Source organism: Coregonus lavaretus (genome assembly GCF_964263955.1).
Source record: "Coregonus lavaretus genome assembly, chromosome: 14".
In the NCBI taxonomy this organism is placed as follows: domain Eukaryota; kingdom Metazoa; phylum Chordata; class Actinopteri; order Salmoniformes; family Salmonidae; genus Coregonus; species Coregonus lavaretus.
Genome location: NC_140001.1, coordinates 8,157,889 through 8,176,817, shown reverse-complemented (window position 1 = coordinate 8,176,817; position 18,929 = coordinate 8,157,889). Strand labels below are relative to the sequence as shown.

Below are 18,929 nucleotides of genomic sequence, written 5' to 3'. Positions count from 1 at the left end.
ATTGGAGTGGCCATCACAAAGCCCTGACCTCAATCCTATAGAAAATTTGTGGGCAGAACTGAAAAAGCGTGTGCGAGCAAGGAGGCCTACAAACCTGACTCAGTTACACCAGCTCTGTCAGGAGGAATGGGCCAAAATTCCCCAACTTATTGTGGGAAGCTTGTGGAAGGCTACCCGAAACGTTTGACCCAAGTTAAACAATTTAAAGGCAGTGCTACCAAATACTAATTGAGTGCATGTAAACTTCTGACCCACTGAGAATGTGATGAAAGAAATAAAAGCTGAAATAAATCACTCTCAACTATTATTCTGACATTTCACATTCTTAAAATAAAGTGGTGATCCTACATTTTAACTAGGATTAAATGTCAGGAATTGTGAAAAACTGAGTTGAAATGTATTTGGCTAAGGTGTATGTAAACTTCCGACTTCAAATATATATATATATATATATATATATATATATATATATATATATATATATACACTGCTCAAAAAAATTAAGGGAACACTAAAATAACACATCCTAGATCTGAATGAATGAAATAATCTTATTAAATACTTTTTTCTTTACATAGTTGAATGTGCTGACAACAAAATCACTCAAATTATCAATGGAAATCAAATGTATCAACCCATGGAGGTCTGGATTTGGAGACACCCTCAAAATTAAAGTGGAAAACCACACTACAGGCTGATCCAACTTTGATGTAATGTCCTTAAAACAAGTCAAAATGAGGCTCAGTAGTGTGTGTGGCCTCCACGTGCCTGTATGACCTCCCTACAACGCCTGGGCATGCTCCTGATGAGGTGGCGGATGGTCTCCTGAGGGATCTCCTCCCAGACCTGGACTAAAGCATCCGCCAACTCCTGGACAGTCTGTGGTGCAACGTGGCGTTGGTGGATGGAGCGAGACATGATGTCCCAGATGTGCTCAATTGGATTCAGGTCTGGGGAACAGGCGGGCCAGTCCATAGCATCAATGCCTTCCTCTTGCAGGAACTGCTGACACACTCCAGCCACATGAGGTCTAGCATTGTCTTGCATTAGGAGGAACCCAGGGCCAACCGCACCAGCATATGGTCTCACAAGGCGTCTGAGGATCTCATCTCGGTACCTAATGGCAGTCAGGCTACCTCTGGCGAGCACATGGAGGGCTGTGCGGCCCCCCAAAGAAATGCCACCCCACACCATGACTGACCCACCGCCAAACCGGTCATGCTGGAGGATGTTGCAGGCAGCAGAACGTTCTCCACGGCGTCTCCAGACTCTGTCACGTCTGTCACGTGCTCAGTGTGAACCTGCTTTCATCTGTGAAGAGCACAGGGCGCCAGTGGCGAATTTGCCAATCTTGGTGTTCTCTGGCAAATGCCAAACGTCCTGCACGGTGTTGGGCTGTAACCACAACCCCCACCTGTGGACGGCGGGCCCTCATACCACCCTCATGGAGTCTGTTTCTGACCGTTTGAGCAGACACATGCACATTTGTGGCCAGCTGGAGGTCATTTTGCAGGGCTCTGGCAGTGCTCCTCCTGCTCCTCCTTGCACAAAGGCGGAGGTAGCAGTCCTGCTGCTGGGTTGTTGCCCTCCTACGGCCTCCTCCACGTCTCCTGATGTACTGGCCTGTCTCCTGGTAGCGCCTCCATGCTCTGGACACTACGCTGACAGACACAGCAAACCTTCTTGCCACAGCTCGCATTGATGTGCCATCCTGGATGAGCTGCACTACCTGAGCCACATGTGTGGGTTGTAGACTCCGTCTCATGCTACCACTAGAGTGAAAGCACCGCCAGCATTCAAAAGTGACCAAAACATCAGCCAGGAAGCATAGGAACTGAGAAGTGGTCTGTGGTCACCACCTGCAAAACCAGTCCTTTATTGGGGGTGTCTTGCTAATTGCCTATAATTTCCACCTGTTGTCTATTCCATTTGCACAACAGCATGTGAAATGTATTGTCAATCAGTGTTGCTTCCTAAGTGGACAGTTTGATTTCACAGAAGTGTGATTGACTTGGAGTTACATTGTGTTGTTTAAGTGTTCCCTTTATTTTTTTGAGCAGTGTATATACACACAGTGGGGAGAACAAGTATTTGATACACTGCCGATTTTGCAGGTTTTCCTACTTACAAAGCATGTAGAGGTCTGTAATTTCTATCATAGGTACACTTCAACTGTGAGAGACGGAATCTTAAACAAAAATCCAGAAAATCACATTGTAAGATTTTAAAGTAATTAATTTGCATTTTATTGCATGACATAAGTATTTGATACATCCTTTGTTTGCAATTACAGAGATCATACATTTCCTGTAGGTCTTGACCAGGTTTGCACACACTGCAGCAGGGATTTTGGCCCACTCCTCCATACAGACCTTCTCCAGATCCTTCAGGTTTCGGGGCTGTCGCTGGGCAATACGGACTTTCAGCTCCCTCCAAAGATTTTCTATTGGGTTCAGGTCTGGAGACTGGCTAGGCCACTCCAGGACCTTGAGATGCCTCTTACGGAGCCACTCCTTAGTTGCCCTGGCTGTGTGTTTCGGGTCGTTGTCATGCTGGAAGACCCAGCCACGACCCATCTTCAATGCTCTTACTGAGGGAAGGAGGTTGTTGGCCAAGATCTCGCGATACATGGCCCCATCCATCCTCCCCTCAATACGGTGCAGTCGTCCTGTCCCCTTTGCAGAAAAGCATCCCCAAAGAATTATGTTTCCACCGCCATGCTTCACAGTTGGGATGGTGTTCTTGGGGTTGTACTCATCCTTCTTCTTACTCTAAACACGGCGAGTGGAGTTTAGACCAAAAAGCTCTATTTTTGTCTCATCAGACCACATGACCTTCTCCCATTCATCCTCTGGATCATCCAGATGGTCATTGGCAAACTTCAGATGGGCCTGGACATGCGCTGGCTTGAGCAGGGGGACCTTGCGTGCGCTGCAGGATTTTAATCCATGACGGCGTAGTGTGTTACTAATGGTTTTCTTTGAGACTTTGGTCCCAGCTCTCTTCAGGTCATTGACCAGGTCCTGCTGTGTAGTTCTGGGCTGAACCCTCACCTTCCTCATGATCATTGATGCCCCACGAGGTGAGATCTTGCATGGAGCCCCAGACCGAGGGTGATTGACCGTCATCTTGAACTTCTTCCATTTTCTAATAATTGCGCCAACAGTTGTTGCCTTCTCACCAAGCTGCTTGCCTATTGTCCTGTAGCCCATCCCAGCCTTGTGCAGGTCTACAATTTTATCCCTGATGTCCTTACACAGCTCTCTGGTCTTGGCCATTGTGGAGAGGTTGGAGTCTGTTTTGATTGAGTGTGTGGACAGGTGTCTTTTATACAGGTAACGAGTTCAAACAGGTGCAGTTAATACAGGTAATGAGTGGAGAACAGGAGGGCTTCTTAAAGAAAAACTAACAGGTCCGTGAGAGCCGGAATTCTTACTGGTTGTTAGGTGATACTTATATTAGATTCCGTCTCTCACAGTTGAAGTGTACCTATGATAAATTTTACAGACCTCTACATGCTTTGTAAGTAGGAAAACCTGCAAAATTGGCAGTGTATCATTAACTTGTTCTCCCCACTGTGTGTGTGTGTATGTATATATTAGTGAGGGGAAAAAGGTATTTGATCCCCTGCTGATTTTGTACGTTTGACCACTGACAAAGACATGGTAGGGGAGGGAATGGCCGGCAGGGATGTAGCTCAGTTGGTAGAGCATGGTGTTTGCAACGCCAGGGTTGTGGGTTCGATTCCCACGGGGGGCCAGTATGAAAAAATAAATAATAATATATGCACTCACTAACTGTAAGTCGCTCTGGATAAGAGCATCTGCTAAATGACTAAAATGTAAATGTATGATCAGTCTATAATTTTAATGGTAGGTTTATTTGAACAGTGAGAGACAGAATAACAAAAAAATCCAGAAAAACGCATGTCAAAAATGTTATAAATTGATTTGCATTTTAATGAGAGAAATTAGTATTTGACCCCTCTGCAAAACATGACTTAGTACTTGGTGGCAAAACCCTTGTTGGCAATCACAGAGGTCAGATGTTTCTTGTAGTTGGCCACCAGGTTTGCACACATCTCAGGAGGGATTTTGTTCCACTCCTCTTTGCAGATCTTTTCCAAGTCATTAAGGTTTCGAGGCTGACGTTTGGCAACTCGAACCTTCAGCTCCCTCCACAGATTTTCTATGGGATTAAGGTCTGGAGACTGGCTAGGTCACTCCAGGACCTTAATGTGCTGCTTCTTGAGCCACTCCTTTGTTTCCTTGGCCATGTGTTTTGGGTCATTTGTCATGCTGGAATACCCATCCACGACCCATTTTCAATGCCCTGGCTGAGGGAAGGAGGTTCTCACCAAGATTTGACGGTACATGACCCCGTCCATCGTCCCTTTGATGCGGTGAAGTTGTCCTGTCCCCTTAGCAGAAAACCCCCTCTAAAGCATAATGTTTCCACCTCCATGTTTGACGGTGGGGATGGTGTTCTTCAGCATTCCTCCTCCTCCAAACACGGCGAGTTGAGTTGATGCCAAAGAGCTCGATTTTGGTCTCATCTGACCACAACACTTTCACCCAGTTCTCCTCTGAATCATTCAGATGTTCATTGGCAAACTTCAGACGGGCCTGTAAATGTGCTTTCTTGAGCAGGGGGACCTTGCGGGCTCTGCAGGATTTCAGTCCTTCACGGCGTAGTGTGTTACCAATTGTTTTCTTGGTGACTATGGTCCCAGCTGCCTTGAGATCATTGACAAGATCCTCCCGTGTAGTTCTGGGCTGATTCCTCACCGGTCTCATGATCATTGCAACTCCATGAGGTGAGATCTTGCATGGAGCCCCAGGCCGAGGGAGGTTGACAGTTATTTTGTGTTTCTTCCATTTGCGAATAATCGCACCAACTGTTGTCACCTTCTCACCAAGCTGCTTGGCGATGGTCTTGTAGCCCATTCCAGCCTTGTGTAGGTCTACAATCTTGTCCCTGACATCCTTGGAGAGCTCTTTGGTCTTGGCCATGGTGGAGAGTTTGGAATCTGATTGATTGATTGCTTCTGTGGACAGGTGTCTTTTATACAGGTAACAAACTGAGATTAGGAGCACTCCCTTTAAGAGTGTGCTCCTAATCTCAGTTCGTTACCTGTATAAAAGACACCTGGGAGCCAGAAATCTTTCTGATTGAGAGGGGGTTAAATACTTACAGTGGGGGGAAAAAAAGTATTTAGTCAGCCACCAATTGTGCAAGTTCTCCCACTTAAAAAGATGAGAGAGGCCTGTAATTTTCATCATAGGTACACGTCAACTATGACAGACAAAATGAGAAACTAAAATCTAAACTAAAAATGTCCTCCACTCGTTACCTGTATTAATGGCACCTGTTTGAACTTGTTATCAGTATAAAAGACACCTGTCCACAACCTCAAACAGTCACACTCCAAACTCCACTATGGCCAAGACCAAAGAGCTGTCAAAGGACACCAGAAACAAAATTGTAGACCTGCACCAGGCTGGGAAGACTGAATCTGCAATAGGTAAGCAGCTTGGTTTGAAGAAATCAACTGTGGGAGCAATTATTAGGAAATGGAAGACATACAAGACCACTGATAATCTCCCTCGATCTGGGGCTCCATGCAAGATCTCACCCCGTGGGGTCAAAATGATCACAAGAACGGTGAGCAAAAATCCCAGAACCACACGGGGGGACCTAGTGAATGACCTGCAGAGAGCTGGGACCAAAGTAACAAAGCCTACCATCAGTAACACACTACGCCACCAGGGACTCAAATCCTGCAGTGCCAGACGTGTCCCCCTGCTCAAGCCAGTACATGTCCAGGCCCGTCTGAAGTTTGCTAGAGTGCATTTGGATGATCCAGAAGAGGATTGGGAGAATGTCATATGGTCAGATGAAACCAAAATAGAACTTTTTGGTAAAAACTCAACTCGTCGTGTTTGGAGGACAAAGAATGCTGAGTTGCATCCAAAGAACACCATACCTACTGTGAAGCATGGGGGTGGAAACATCATGCTTTGGGGCTGTTTTTCTGCAAAGGGATCAGGACGACTGATCCGTGTAAAGGAAATAATGAATGGGGCCATGTATCGTGAGATTTTGAGTGAAAACCTCCTTCCATCAGCAAGGGCATTGAAGATGAAACGTGGCTGGGTCTTTCAGCATGACAATGATCCCAAACACACCGCCCGGGCAACGAAGGAGTGGCTTCGTAAGAAGCATTTCAAGGTCCTGGAGTGGCCTAGCCAGTCTCCAGATCTCAACCCCATAGAAAATCTTTGGAGGGAGTTGAAAGTCCGTGTTGCCCAGCGACAGCCCCAAAACATCACTGCTCTAGAGGAGATCTGCATGGAGGAATTGGCCAAAATACCAGCAACAGTGTGTGAAAACCTTGTGAAGACTTACAGAAAACGTTTGACCTGTGTCATTGCCAACAAAGGGTATATAACAAAGTATTGAGAAACTTTTGTTATTGACCAAATACTTATTTTCCACCATAATTAGCAAATAAATTCATTAAAAATCCTACAATGTGATTTTCTGGATTTTTTTTTCTCATTTTGTCTGTCATAGTTGACGTTTACCTATGATGAAAATTACAGGCCTCTCATCTTTTTAAGTGGGAGAACTTGCACAATTGGTGGCTGACTAAATACTTTTTCCCCCCACTGTATTTCCCTCATTAAAATGTAAATCAATTTATAAAATTTTTGACATGTGTTTTTCTGGATTCTTTTGTTGTTATTCTGTCTCGCACTGTTCAAATAAACCTACCATAAAAATTATAGACTGATCATTTCTTTGTCAGTGTGCAAACGTACAAAATCAGCAAGGGATCAAATACTTTTTTCCCTCACTAATATATATATATATATATATATATATATATATATATATATATATATATACATACACACACACTACCTTTCAAAAGTTTGGGGTCACTTAGAAATGTCCTTGTTTTCGAAAGAAAAGCAATTTTTTATGTCCATTAAAATAAAATAAAATTGATCAGAAATACAGTGTAGACATTGTTCATGTTGTAAATGGCAGATTTTTTTTTTAATGGAATATCTACAAAGGCGTACAGAGGCCATCATTAACCATCAGTCCTATGTTCCAATGGCACTTTGTGTTTGCTAATTGATCATTAGAAAACCCTTTTGCAATTATGTTAGCACAGCTGAACTGTTGTGCTGATTAAAGAAGCAATAAAACATTCCTTCTTGAGACTAGTTGAGTATCTGGAGCATCAGCAATTGTGGGTTTGATTACAGGCTGAAAATGGTCAGAAACAAATAACTTTCTTCTGAAACACATCAGTCTATTCTTGTTCTGAGAAATGAAGGCTATTCCATGCGAGAAATTGCCAAGAAACTGAAGATCTCGTACAACGCTTTGTACTACTCCCTTCACAGAACAGCGCAAACTGTCTCTAACCAGAATAGAAAGAGGAGTGGGAGGCCCCGGTGCACAACTGAGCAAGAGGACATACATAAGTTCTAGTTTGAGGAACAGGCGCCTCACAGGTCCTCAACTGGCAGCTTCATTAAATAGTACCTGCAAAACACCAGTCTCAACGTCAACAGTGAAGAGGCGACTCCGGGATGCTGACCTTCTAGGCAGAGTTGCAAAGAAAAAGCCATATCTCAGACTGGCCAATAACAATAAAAGATTAAGATGGGCAAAATAACACAGACACTGGACAGAGGAAGATTGGAAAAAAGTGTAATGGACAGACGAATCAAAGTTTTAGGTGTTCGGATCACAAAGAATAACAATTGTGAGACGCAGACCAAATGAAAAGGTGCTTGATGCCATCTGTCAAGCATGGTGGAGGCAATGTGATGGTCTGGGGGTGCTTTGGTGGTGGTAAAGTGGGAGATTTGTACAGGGTAAAAGGGATTTTTAGAAGGAAGGCTATCACTCCATTTTGTAACGCCATGCCATACCCTGTGGACGGCGCTTGATTGGAGCCAATTTCCTCCTACAACAGGACAATGACCCAAAGCACAGCTCCAAACTATGCAATAACTATTTAGGGAAGAAGCAGTCAGCTGGTATTTTGTCTATAATGGAGTGGCCAGCACAGTCACCGGCTCTCAACCCTATTGAGCGTTGTGAGAGCACCTTGACCGTATGGTACGTAAGAAGTGCCCAAGCCAATCCAACTTGTGGGAGGTGCTTCAGGAAGCATGGGGTGAAATCTCTTCAGATTACCTCAACAAATTGACAACTAGAATGCCAAAGGTCTGCAAGGCTGTAATTGCTGCAAATGGAGGATTCTTTGACGAAAGCAATGTTTGAAGGACACAATTATTATTTCAATTTAAAACCATTATTTCTAACCTTGTCAATGACTACATTTCCTATTAATTTTGTTATATTTCCTATTCACTCAATTCATGTATGTTTTCATGGAAAACAAGGACATTTCTAAGTGACCCCAAACTTTTGAACGGTAGTGTATATTTTTGCAACTGCTCAACAAAAACATTATTGATCGATCAACAGCCTATCGAACAAACAATCGACCTGTCGACTAAATGGGGTCAGCCCTAAATTCTACACATTTTATGATAATATGTTAATATGATATCTGAGTGAGAATGACTAACAAAATCAATGGGGGCCCCCTGGAGGTCAGGGCCTCTGGGCGCGTGCCCGGTCAGTATTCGGCCATGATTACTACAAGTTTAGATAGCTGGCTAGACTAATTACCAATATATAAATTGTTAGCTGACATGGCTAATTGAGTGACTGTCAGTGACTGACATAACAGACAAACTGCTCATACTCAACCAAATTTAGAAATTGCACGTGGTGTATTCTACTGTTCTTACTCTCAATAGTAAGTTGTTTTTCTTTTTTGGGTCGGTGCCCCCTAAGCAACCGCTTATGCCTGGAACCGTCCCTGGGGATAGGGACCTCCCGAGGATTCTGGATAGCACAGACCCAATGATGACTCAGTGTTGTTGCTAGCAAATCCTGTGACCAGTTATCAAAACTTAACTCCGCCTCAATATAAGATAACTGAATTGAACGTTCCACAGCTACCCTAACCTTAACCCTTACCTTAACCATTTTAAATTTCAACTTCAGTGGGGTAGGGACGTCCCAGGGATCTAGGATAGCACGGACCATTCAGATATAGCTAGCTAATTGGTGGCCATAGCTGGAGTACCAGTTTGTTAGTGTTTCTGCTATCATGCCAACTCCCTGTCACTCATTCTGTCATTGTCATGCCAACCACACAAACAGGTCTGGACTGGGACCAGGCTTAGTTGGTCATTTAAAAGCATAGCTATTATGCAGCACACATTCTTTGTTGATTAGTGGTTGTCAAAAACAAACTAGCTATCTAAGTGGTGAACTTGGATTGTTTGGAGCTCTCTAGCTAGCTATCCAACTAACGCATGGAGTTGGCTATCCAGCTGTCCTCATCATGTCATCATGTAAAGTAACCACTCATATGATTTACTTTTCTGTTCTTAACTAAAATATGCTGTGGCTATTTCTAATACTATACTTTTACTAGGTGTATAAATGTTTGTTTACCTTTTGTGTCCCTCCCTGTCTAGGTTGACCATTGTGTTCTTTGCGCTCTCTGGTCTTGATGTCCTGGATTCCCTTAATGTAATAGATAAGCCCAGCTTGATTGAATGGGTCTACTCACTACAAGTTCTTCCTACAGAAGACCGTAAGTGCTACCTTGTAGGTTATATTGTTTTGGGGCATTCACGGCCTTCAGGAGGCACACACATACACGTAATTCACTTCATTTTGGTGGAACAGAAGAAGGCCAAACTAAACAGTCAGCTAAAACCAACTGAACTTTTTGTATCCCTTGGTACACTGTTTTAAACCATAGAAGGCCAGTCTTCTATGGTTTAGTGGTTATTTGCGCTCTATTCTTAGATGATATGCATAATACACTGTGCCAAGTCGATCAGTGTGAATTCTAGGGCCATTTAGCTGTAACAGTGGAAAGTATATTAAAACAGGTTTAGGTGGACCACAAATCACACTTCTAAATCATACAGTATGTAGCGTCTTTGTGCTGTATGTGTCAGGCATTGAGTTTGTGAGACATGTATTTGAGTTTGTGAGACATGTATTTGGCCAGCAGCCGTACTTTTCCTCTTGCCCCACCCAACATCCTGTAGTTTGCTGTGCATCATTTATGAGCTCACTCCTCTGTATGATGGGCATCAGCCACTTCTGACCATCTGCTCAGTTTTTTAATTATTCAGGCGATGAACAGAAATCATATTAGGAACTTGTTTGTCGATTGGACATGGAAAGCTACAAACATATGTTACTTGTCTGACCTGTTACTTTTTATAATTAACATTATTAGTATAATGCAGTAGTTTCAGCTGCTAATATTCCGTTCTTTGTCAGAGACACTCCCATTCCTCCTTAATGAAGCTGACCTTGTAGCTATCTATCCATTAGATGGCAGCATTGCACATAGTTGAGTTGCCCCACAGCAACAGACAATGCCTTCACTTGTGTTCATGGACTAGTATAATATAGTATCAGAGTAGGAGTGCTGATCTAGGATCAGTTTTGTATTTGAAATAATAATGAATAAGATCGGAAAGTATTCAGACCCCTTGACCTTTTCCAAATTTTGTTATGTTAGTCTTATTCTAAAATTGATTACATTGATTTTTTTTCCTCATCAATCTACACACAATACCCCATAATGACAAAGCATAAACCGTTTAAAAAAAAATTGTGCAAATGTATTAAAAATAAAAAACGGACATATCACAGCCTCGAGTCTAATTGGGTATGATGCTACAAGCTTTGCCCAGCTGTAGTTGGGGAGTTTCTCCCATTCTTCTCTACAGATCCTCTCAAGCTCTGTCAGGTTGAATGGGGAGCGTCACAGCACAGCTATTTTCAGGTCTCTCCAGAGATGCTAGATCGGGTTCAAGTCCAGGCTCTGGCTGGGCCACTCAAGGACATTCAGAGACTTGCCCCGAAGCCACTCCTGCGTTTTCTTGTCTGTGTGCTTAGGGTCGTTGTCCTGTTGGAAGGTGAACTTTCGCCCCAGTCTGAGGTCCTGAGCACTCTGGAGCAGGTTTTCATCAAGGATCTTTCTGTACTTTGCTCCTTTCATCTTTCCCTCGATCCTGACTAGTCTCCCAGTCCCTGCCGCTGAAAAACATCCCCACAGCATGATGTTGCCACCACCATGCTTCACCGTAGGGATGGTGCCAGGTTTCCTCCAGGCGTGACGCTTGTCATTCAGGCTAAAGAGTTCAATCTTTGTTTCATCAGACCAGAGAATCTTGTTTCTCATGGTCTGAGAGTCTTTAGGTGCCTTTTGGCAAACTCCAAGCAGGCTGTCATGTGCCTTTTACTGAGGAGTGGCTTTCCGTCTGGCCACCCTACCATAAAGGCCTGATTGGTGGAGTGCTGCAGAGATGGTTGTCCTTCTGGAAGGTTCTCCCATCTCCACAGAGGAACTCTGGAACTCTGTCAGAGTGACCATCGGGTTATTGGTCACCTCCCTGACCAAGGCCCTTCTCCCCCGATTGCTCAGTTTGGCCGGGCGGCCAGGTCTAATAAGAGTCTTGGTGGTTCCAAACTTCTTCCATTTAAGAATGATGGAGGCCACTGTGTTCTTGGGACCTTCAATGCTGCAGACATTTTTTGGTACCCTTCCCCAGATCTGTGCCAAGACACAATCCTGTCTCGGAGCTCTACAGACAATTCCTTCGACCTCATGGCTTGGTTTTTGCTCTGACATGCACTGTCAACTGTGGGACCTTATATAGACAGGTATGTGTGCTTTCCAAATCATGTCCAATCAATTGAATTTACCACAGGTGGACTCCAATCAAGTTGTAGAAACATCTCAAGGATGATCAATGGAAACGGGATGCTCCTGAGTCTCATAGCAAAGGGCCTGAATACTTAGTAAATAAGGTATTTCAGTTTTTTATCTTTACAAAATTTGTAAAAAATTATACAAACCTGTTTTCCCTTTGTCATTATGGGGTATTGTGTGTAGATTGATGAATATATATATATTTTAATCCATTTTAGAATAAGGCTGTAACGTAACAACGTGTGGAAAAAGTCAAGGGGTTTGAATACTTTCCGAATGCAGTGTGTGTGTGTATATATTACACACACTCTACCGTTCAAAAGTTTGGGGTCACTTAGAAATGTCCGTATTTTTGAAAGAAAAGCAATTTTTTTGTCCATTTAAAATAACATCAAATTGATCAGAAATACAGTGTAGACATTGTTAATGTTGTAAATGGCTATTGTAGCTGGAAACGGCTGATTAAAAAAAGAATTAAAAAAAGGAATATCTACATAGGCGTACAGAGGCCCATTATCATTAACCATCAGTCCTGTGTTCCAATGGCACGTTGTGTTTGCTAATCCAAGTTTATCATTTTAAAAGGCTAACCCTTTTGCAATTATGTTAGCATAGCTGAAAACTGTTGTGCTGATTTAAAGAAGCAATAAAACTGGCCTTCTTGAGACTAGTTGAGTATCTGGAGCATCAGCAATTGTGGGTTCGATTACAGGCTCAAAATGGCCAGAAACAAATAACTTTCTTCTGAAACTCGTCAGTCTATTCTTGTTCTGAGAAATGAAGGCTATTCCATGCGAGAAATTGCCAAGAAACTGAAGATCTCGTACAATGCTGTGTACTACTCCCTTCACAGACCAGCGCAAACTGTCTCTAACCAGAATAGAAAGAGGAGTGGGAGGCCCCAGTGCACAACTAAGCAAGAGGACATACATAAGTGTCTAATTTGAGGAACAGGCACCTCACAGGTCCTCAACTGGCAGCTTCATTAAATAGTACCTGCAAAACACCAGTCTCAACGTCAACAGTGAAGAGGCGACTCCGGGATGCTGACCTTCTAGGCAGAGTTGCAAAGAAAAAGCCATATCTCAGACTGCCCATCTTAATCTTTTATTTTTATTGGTCAGTCTGAGATATGGCTTTTTCTTTGCAACTCTGCCTAGAATGTGACACACACAGTGCATTCAGAAAGTATTCAAACCCCTTGACTTTTTCCACATTTTGTTACGGTACAGTCTTATTCTAAAATGTATTAGAAGTGTTTCGTCATGTGTTTGATCTAGTGTTGCAAGGTATATTCCCAAACTTCCATACTGTGTTTGATATATATATACATACACACAGTACCAGTCAAAAGTTTGTACACAACTACTCATTCAAGGGTTTTTCTTAATTTTTACTAATTTCTACATTGTAGAATAATAGTGAAGACATCAAAACTATGAAATAACACATGGAATCATGTAGTAACCAAAAAAGTGTTAAACAAATCAAAATATATTTGAGATTCTTCTAATAGCCACCCTTTGCCTTGATGACAGCTTTGCACACTCTTGGCATTCTCTCAATCAGCTTCACCTGGAATGCTTTCCAACAGTCTTGAAGGAGTTCCCAGAAATGCTGAGTATTTGTTGGCTGCTTTTCCTTCACTCTGCGGTCCGACTCATCCCAAACCATCTCAATTGGGTTGAGGTCGGGGGATTGTGGAGGCCAGGTCATCTGATGCAGCACTCCAACACTCTCATTCTTTGTAAAATAGCCCTTACACAGCCTGGAGGTGTGTTGGGTAATTGTCCTGTTGAAAAACAAATGATAGTCCCACTAAGCCCAAACCAGATGGGATGGCGTATTGCTGCAGAATGCTGTGGTAGCCATGCTGGTTAAGTGTGCCTTGAATTCTAAATAAATCACACAGTCTCACCAGCAAAGCATCCCCACACCATCACACCTCCTCCATTATTTACGGTGGGAAATACACATGTGGACATCCACACCGCGTCTCACAAAGACACGGCGGTTGGAATCAAAAATCTCAAATTTGGACTCCAGACCAATGGACAAATTTCCACCGGTCTAATGTCCGTTGCTGATGTTTCTTCGCCCAAGCAAGTCTCTTCTTCCTATTGGTGTCCTTTAGTAGTGGTTTCTTTCCAGCAATTCGACCATGAAGGCCTGATTCACACAGTCTCGTCTGAACAGTTGAAGTCGGAAGTTTACATACACTTAGGTTGGAGTCGGGATGTTGAGATGTGTCTGTTACTTCAACTCTGAAGTATTTATTTGGGCTGCAATTTCTGAGGCTGGTAACTCTAATGAACTTATCCTCTGCAGCAGAGGTAACTCTGGGTCTTCCATTCCTGTGGCGGTCCTCATGAGAGCCAGTTTCATCATAGCGCTTGATGGTTTTTGCGACTGCACTTGAAGAAACGTTCAAAGTTCTTGACATTTTCCGTATTGACTGACCATTTCTCTTTGTTTATTTGAGCTGTTCTTGCCATAACATGGACTTGGTCTTTTACCAAATAGGGCTATCTTCTGTATACCCTCCCTACCTTGTCACAACACAACTGATTGGCTCAAATGCATTAAGAAGGAAATAAATTCCACAAATTAACTTTTAAGAAGGCACACCTGTTAATTGAAATGCGTTCCAGGTGACTACCTCATGAAGCTGGTTGAGAGAATGCCAAGAGTGTGCAAAGCTGTCATCAAGGCAAAGGGTGGCTATTTGAAGAATCTCAAATATAAAATATATTTTGATTTGTTTAACCCTTTTTTGGTTACTACATGATTCCATATGTGTTATTTCATAGTTTTGATGTCTTCACTATTCTACAATTTAAAAAATAGTACAAATAAAGAAAAATAATTGAATGAGTAGGTGTGTCCAAACTTTTGACTGGTAGTGTGTGTGTGTGTATATATATATATATATATATATATATATTTTTTTTTTTTTATATCTTCCTTTTAAAATTGTCCCCTAACCCTACCACCCCTCCCCTAATTGGAGTAAATTAATGGACAACAACACTTAGGCTTCTACTTCCAGCATATACATACTATATACATTTTACAGACACAGTATATTTTACAATAGTTATCTTTTGTTTGTTTTTAGTCCCATCCTTCAGCTACCCTCAACCACTCCCATCTATCCCTGAAGACCATCCAGTTTTGATTTCTATTTGCCATATATTTTTTAACTGTGCTGTTTCACAAAAGTTCTGAACCTGTATACATTTTACGGACACAGTATATTTTACATTAGTTATCTTGTTATTTTTAGTCAGTTCATAAACCATGTGCCATGGAATCAGTACATCGAAAATCTCTTCCCAACTATTTTGCAATCTATATGGCACAGCTGTCACACTTTTGGTCCTTAAATTAAACTGTTATACTTTTTTATTTAACACAATTTTCTTTAACCAATTTTGGTCTTTAATGCAGGGTCGACAGACAAGTTCCTTACTTTCTCCCCCTTCCACCAGCCTCTTACATTTTTGCAGTAATGCTGTAATTAGTTGGTTGTAATTTTGAGTAGTGCAGACGTTTCCATATATTTTTGTTAGCTGCATGTGTGACAACTCCACCAGTCCTATTTTATTATATAATTTACAAAGATTATACAATTTTTAAACATTTGTTCCCAAAATATTGTTTTTAAAAATTAATTAGTATATTTGAGTTTAACCATAATATTTGTTGTAATTGTAGTTCTTTCTTTTCTGGTGGATTAAACTGAAATTACAACCAACTTTCTATGTCATGTTTTAAAAAAAACGATATAAATGACTCATAGTGAGAGGTTGTAATCTGAATAACGGGAAAAAGGCCATTCTTGAACATGGGGTGAGACGTTCTTACTAATCTGCTAGAGAACCAGTTTGGATTTAAGTATAACTTTTGTATGACTGAAGCCTTTAGGGAGAGGTCTAATGGTTTAATATTTAATCATTTCAGCCCTCCTAATTCATATTCATTATATAAATAGGCCCGTTTAATTTTGTCTGGCTTGCCTTTCCAAATAAAATTGAATCTTTTTTGCTCATATAATTTAAAAAGCAAGACGCTAGGTGTAGTTAAGGCCATAAGCAAATAGTTAAACTGGGTGATTTCTCCACAAATAGACAGGTATTTATATATATTTTTATGTCCGCTGGCTTTACCATCGTTTCTCATAAAACAAATTCAAATATTTTGTCCCCCCCCAGAATCCAATTTAGGACGTTGTGGGTTTCGCGGGTCATCACACATTGGAGTTCCATACAGCACCTCCAAGGTATTGATCTCATTTCATACCTCCACACATTTGAAACGCATCCTTGTTCAACGGACAGTTGAAGTCGGAAGTTTACATACACCTTAGCCAAATACAGTGGGGGAAAAAAGTATTTAGTCAGCCAACAATTGTGCAAGTTCTCCCACTTAAAAAGATGAGAGAGGCCTGTAATTTTCATCATAGGTACACGTCAACTATGACAGACAAAATGAGGAAAAAAAATCCAGAAAATCACATTGTAGGATTTTTTATGAATTTATTTGCAAATTATGGTGGAAAATAAGTATTTGGTCAATAACAAAAGTTTCTCAATACTTTTATATACCCTTTGTTGGCAATGACACAGGTCAAACGTTTTCTGTAAGTCTTCACAAGGTTTTCACACACTGTTGCTGGTATTTTGGCCCATTCCTCCATGCAGATCTCCTCTAGAGCAGTGATGTTTTGGGGCTATCGCTGGGCAACACAGACTTTCAACTCCCTCCAAAGATTTTCTATGGGGTTGAGCTCTGGAGACTGGCTAGGCCACTCCAGGACCTTGAAATGCTTCTTAAGAAGCCACTCCTTCGTTGCCTGGGCGGTGTGTTTGGGATCATTGTCATGCTGAAGGACCCAGCCACGTTTCATCTTCAATGCCCTTGCTGATGGAAGGAGGTTTTCACTCAAAATCTCACGATACATGGCCCCATTCATTCTTTCCTTTACACGGATCAGTCGTCCTGGTCCCTTTGCAGAAAAACAGCTCCAAAGCATGATGTTTCCACCCCCATGCTTCACAGTAGGTATGGTGTTCCTTGGATGCAACTCAGCATTCTTTGTCCTCCAAACACGACGAGTTGAGTTTTTACCAAAAAGTTATATTTTGGTTTCATCTGACCATATGACATTCTCCCAATCCTCTTCTGGATCATCCAAATGCACTCTAGCAAACTTCAGACAGGCCTGGACATGTACTGGCTTAAGCAGGGGGACGCAGGATTTGAGTCCCTGGCGGCGTAGTGTGTTACTGATGGTAGGTTTTGTTACTTTGGTCCCAGCTCTCTGCAGGTCATTCACTAGGACCCCCGTGTGGTTCTGGGATTTTTGCTCACCGTTCTTGTGATCATTTTGACCCCACGGGGTGAGATCTTGCGTGGAGCCCCAGATCGAGGGAGATTATCAGTGGTCTTGTATGTCTTCCATTTCCTAATAATTGCTCCCACAGTTGATTTCTTCAAACCAAGCTGCTTACCTATTGCAGATTCAGTCTTCCCAGCCTGGTGCAGGTCTACAATTTTGTTTCTGCTGTCCTTTGACAGCTCTTTGGTCTTGGCCATAGTGGAGTTTGGAGTGTGACTGTTTGAGGTTGTGGACAGGTGTCTTTTATACTGATAACAAGTTCAAACAGGTGCCATTAATACAGGTAACGAGTGGAGGACAGAGGAGCCTCTTAAAGAAGAAGTTACAGGTCTGTGAGAGCCAGAAATCTTGCTTGTTTGTAGGTGACCAAATACTTATTTTCCACCATAATTTGCAAATAAATTCATTAAAAATCCAACAATGTGATTTTCTGGATTTTTTTTCTCCCAATTTGTCTGTCATAGTTGACGTGTACCTATGATGAAAATTACAGGCCTCTCTCATCTTTTTAAGTGGGAGAACTTGCACAATTGGTGGCTGACTAAATACTTTTTTTCCCCACTGTACATTTAAACTCAGTTTTTCACAATTCTTGACGTTTAATCCTAGTACAAATTCCCTGTCTTAGGTCAGTTAGGATCACCACTTTATTTTAAGAATGTGAAATGTCAGAATAATGGTAGAGATAATTATTTATTTCAGCTTTTATTTCTTTCATCACATTCCCAGTGGGTCAGAAGTTTACGTACACTCAATTAGTATTTAGTAGCATTGCCTTTAAATTGTTTAACTTGGGTCAAACGTTTCGGGTAGCCTTCCACAAGCTTCCCACAATAAGTTGGGTGAATTGTGGCCCATTCCTCCTGACAGAGCTGATGTAACTGAGTCAGGTTTGTAGGCCTCCTTGCTCGCACACGCTTTTTCAGTTCTGCCCACAGATTTTCTATAGGATTTAGGTCAGGGCTTTGTAATGGCCGCTCCATTACCTTGACTTTGTTGTCCTTAAGCCATTTTGCCACAACTTTGGAAGTATGCTTGGGGTCATTGTCCATTTGGAAGACCCATTTGCGACCAAGGTTTAACTTCCTGACTGATGTCTTGAGATGTTGCTTCAATATAGCCACATCATTTTCCTTCCTCATGATGCCATCTATTTTGTGAAGCGCACCAGTCCCTCCTGCAGCAAAGCACCCCCACAGCATGATGCTGCCACCCCCATGCGTCACGGTTGGGATGGTGTTCTTCGGCTTGCAAGCCACCCTCTTTTTCCTCCAAACATAACGATGGTCGTTATGGCCAAACAGTTCTATTTTTGTTTCATCAGACCAGAGGACATTTCTCCAAAAAGTATGATATTTGTCCCCATGTGCAGTTGCAAACCGTACTCTGGCTTTTTTATGGCGGTTTTGGAGCAGTGGCTTCTTCCTTGCTGAGCGGCCTTTCAGGTTATGTCGAAATTGGACATTTTGGAAATTGCTCCCAAGGATGAACCAGTCTTGTGGAGGTCTACAATGTTTTCTGAGGTCTCGGCTGATTTCTTTTGATTTTCCCATGATGTCAAGCAAAGAGGCACTGAGTTTGAAGGTAGGCCTTGAAATACATCCACAGGTACACCTCCAATTGACTCAAATGATGTCAATTAGCCTATCAGAAACTTCTAAATCCATGATATCATTTTCT

General features: G+C 42.2%; 1 protein-coding gene across 1 annotated transcript in view; it reads left to right on the top strand.

Annotated features, from left to right (window-relative positions):
• Window positions 1-18,929, top strand: part of LOC311140948 (geranylgeranyl transferase type-1 subunit beta-like) — a 34,602-nt gene that overhangs the window by 2,619 nt on the left and 13,054 nt on the right. Inside the window, exons 2-3 of the mRNA XM_084176207.1 lie at window positions 9,585-9,703; window positions 16,063-16,130. Coding sequence (XP_084032333.1) covers window positions 9,585-9,703; window positions 16,063-16,130 — 187 coding nt within the window. The remainder of the gene's footprint in view (window positions 1-9,584; window positions 9,704-16,062; window positions 16,131-18,929) is intronic.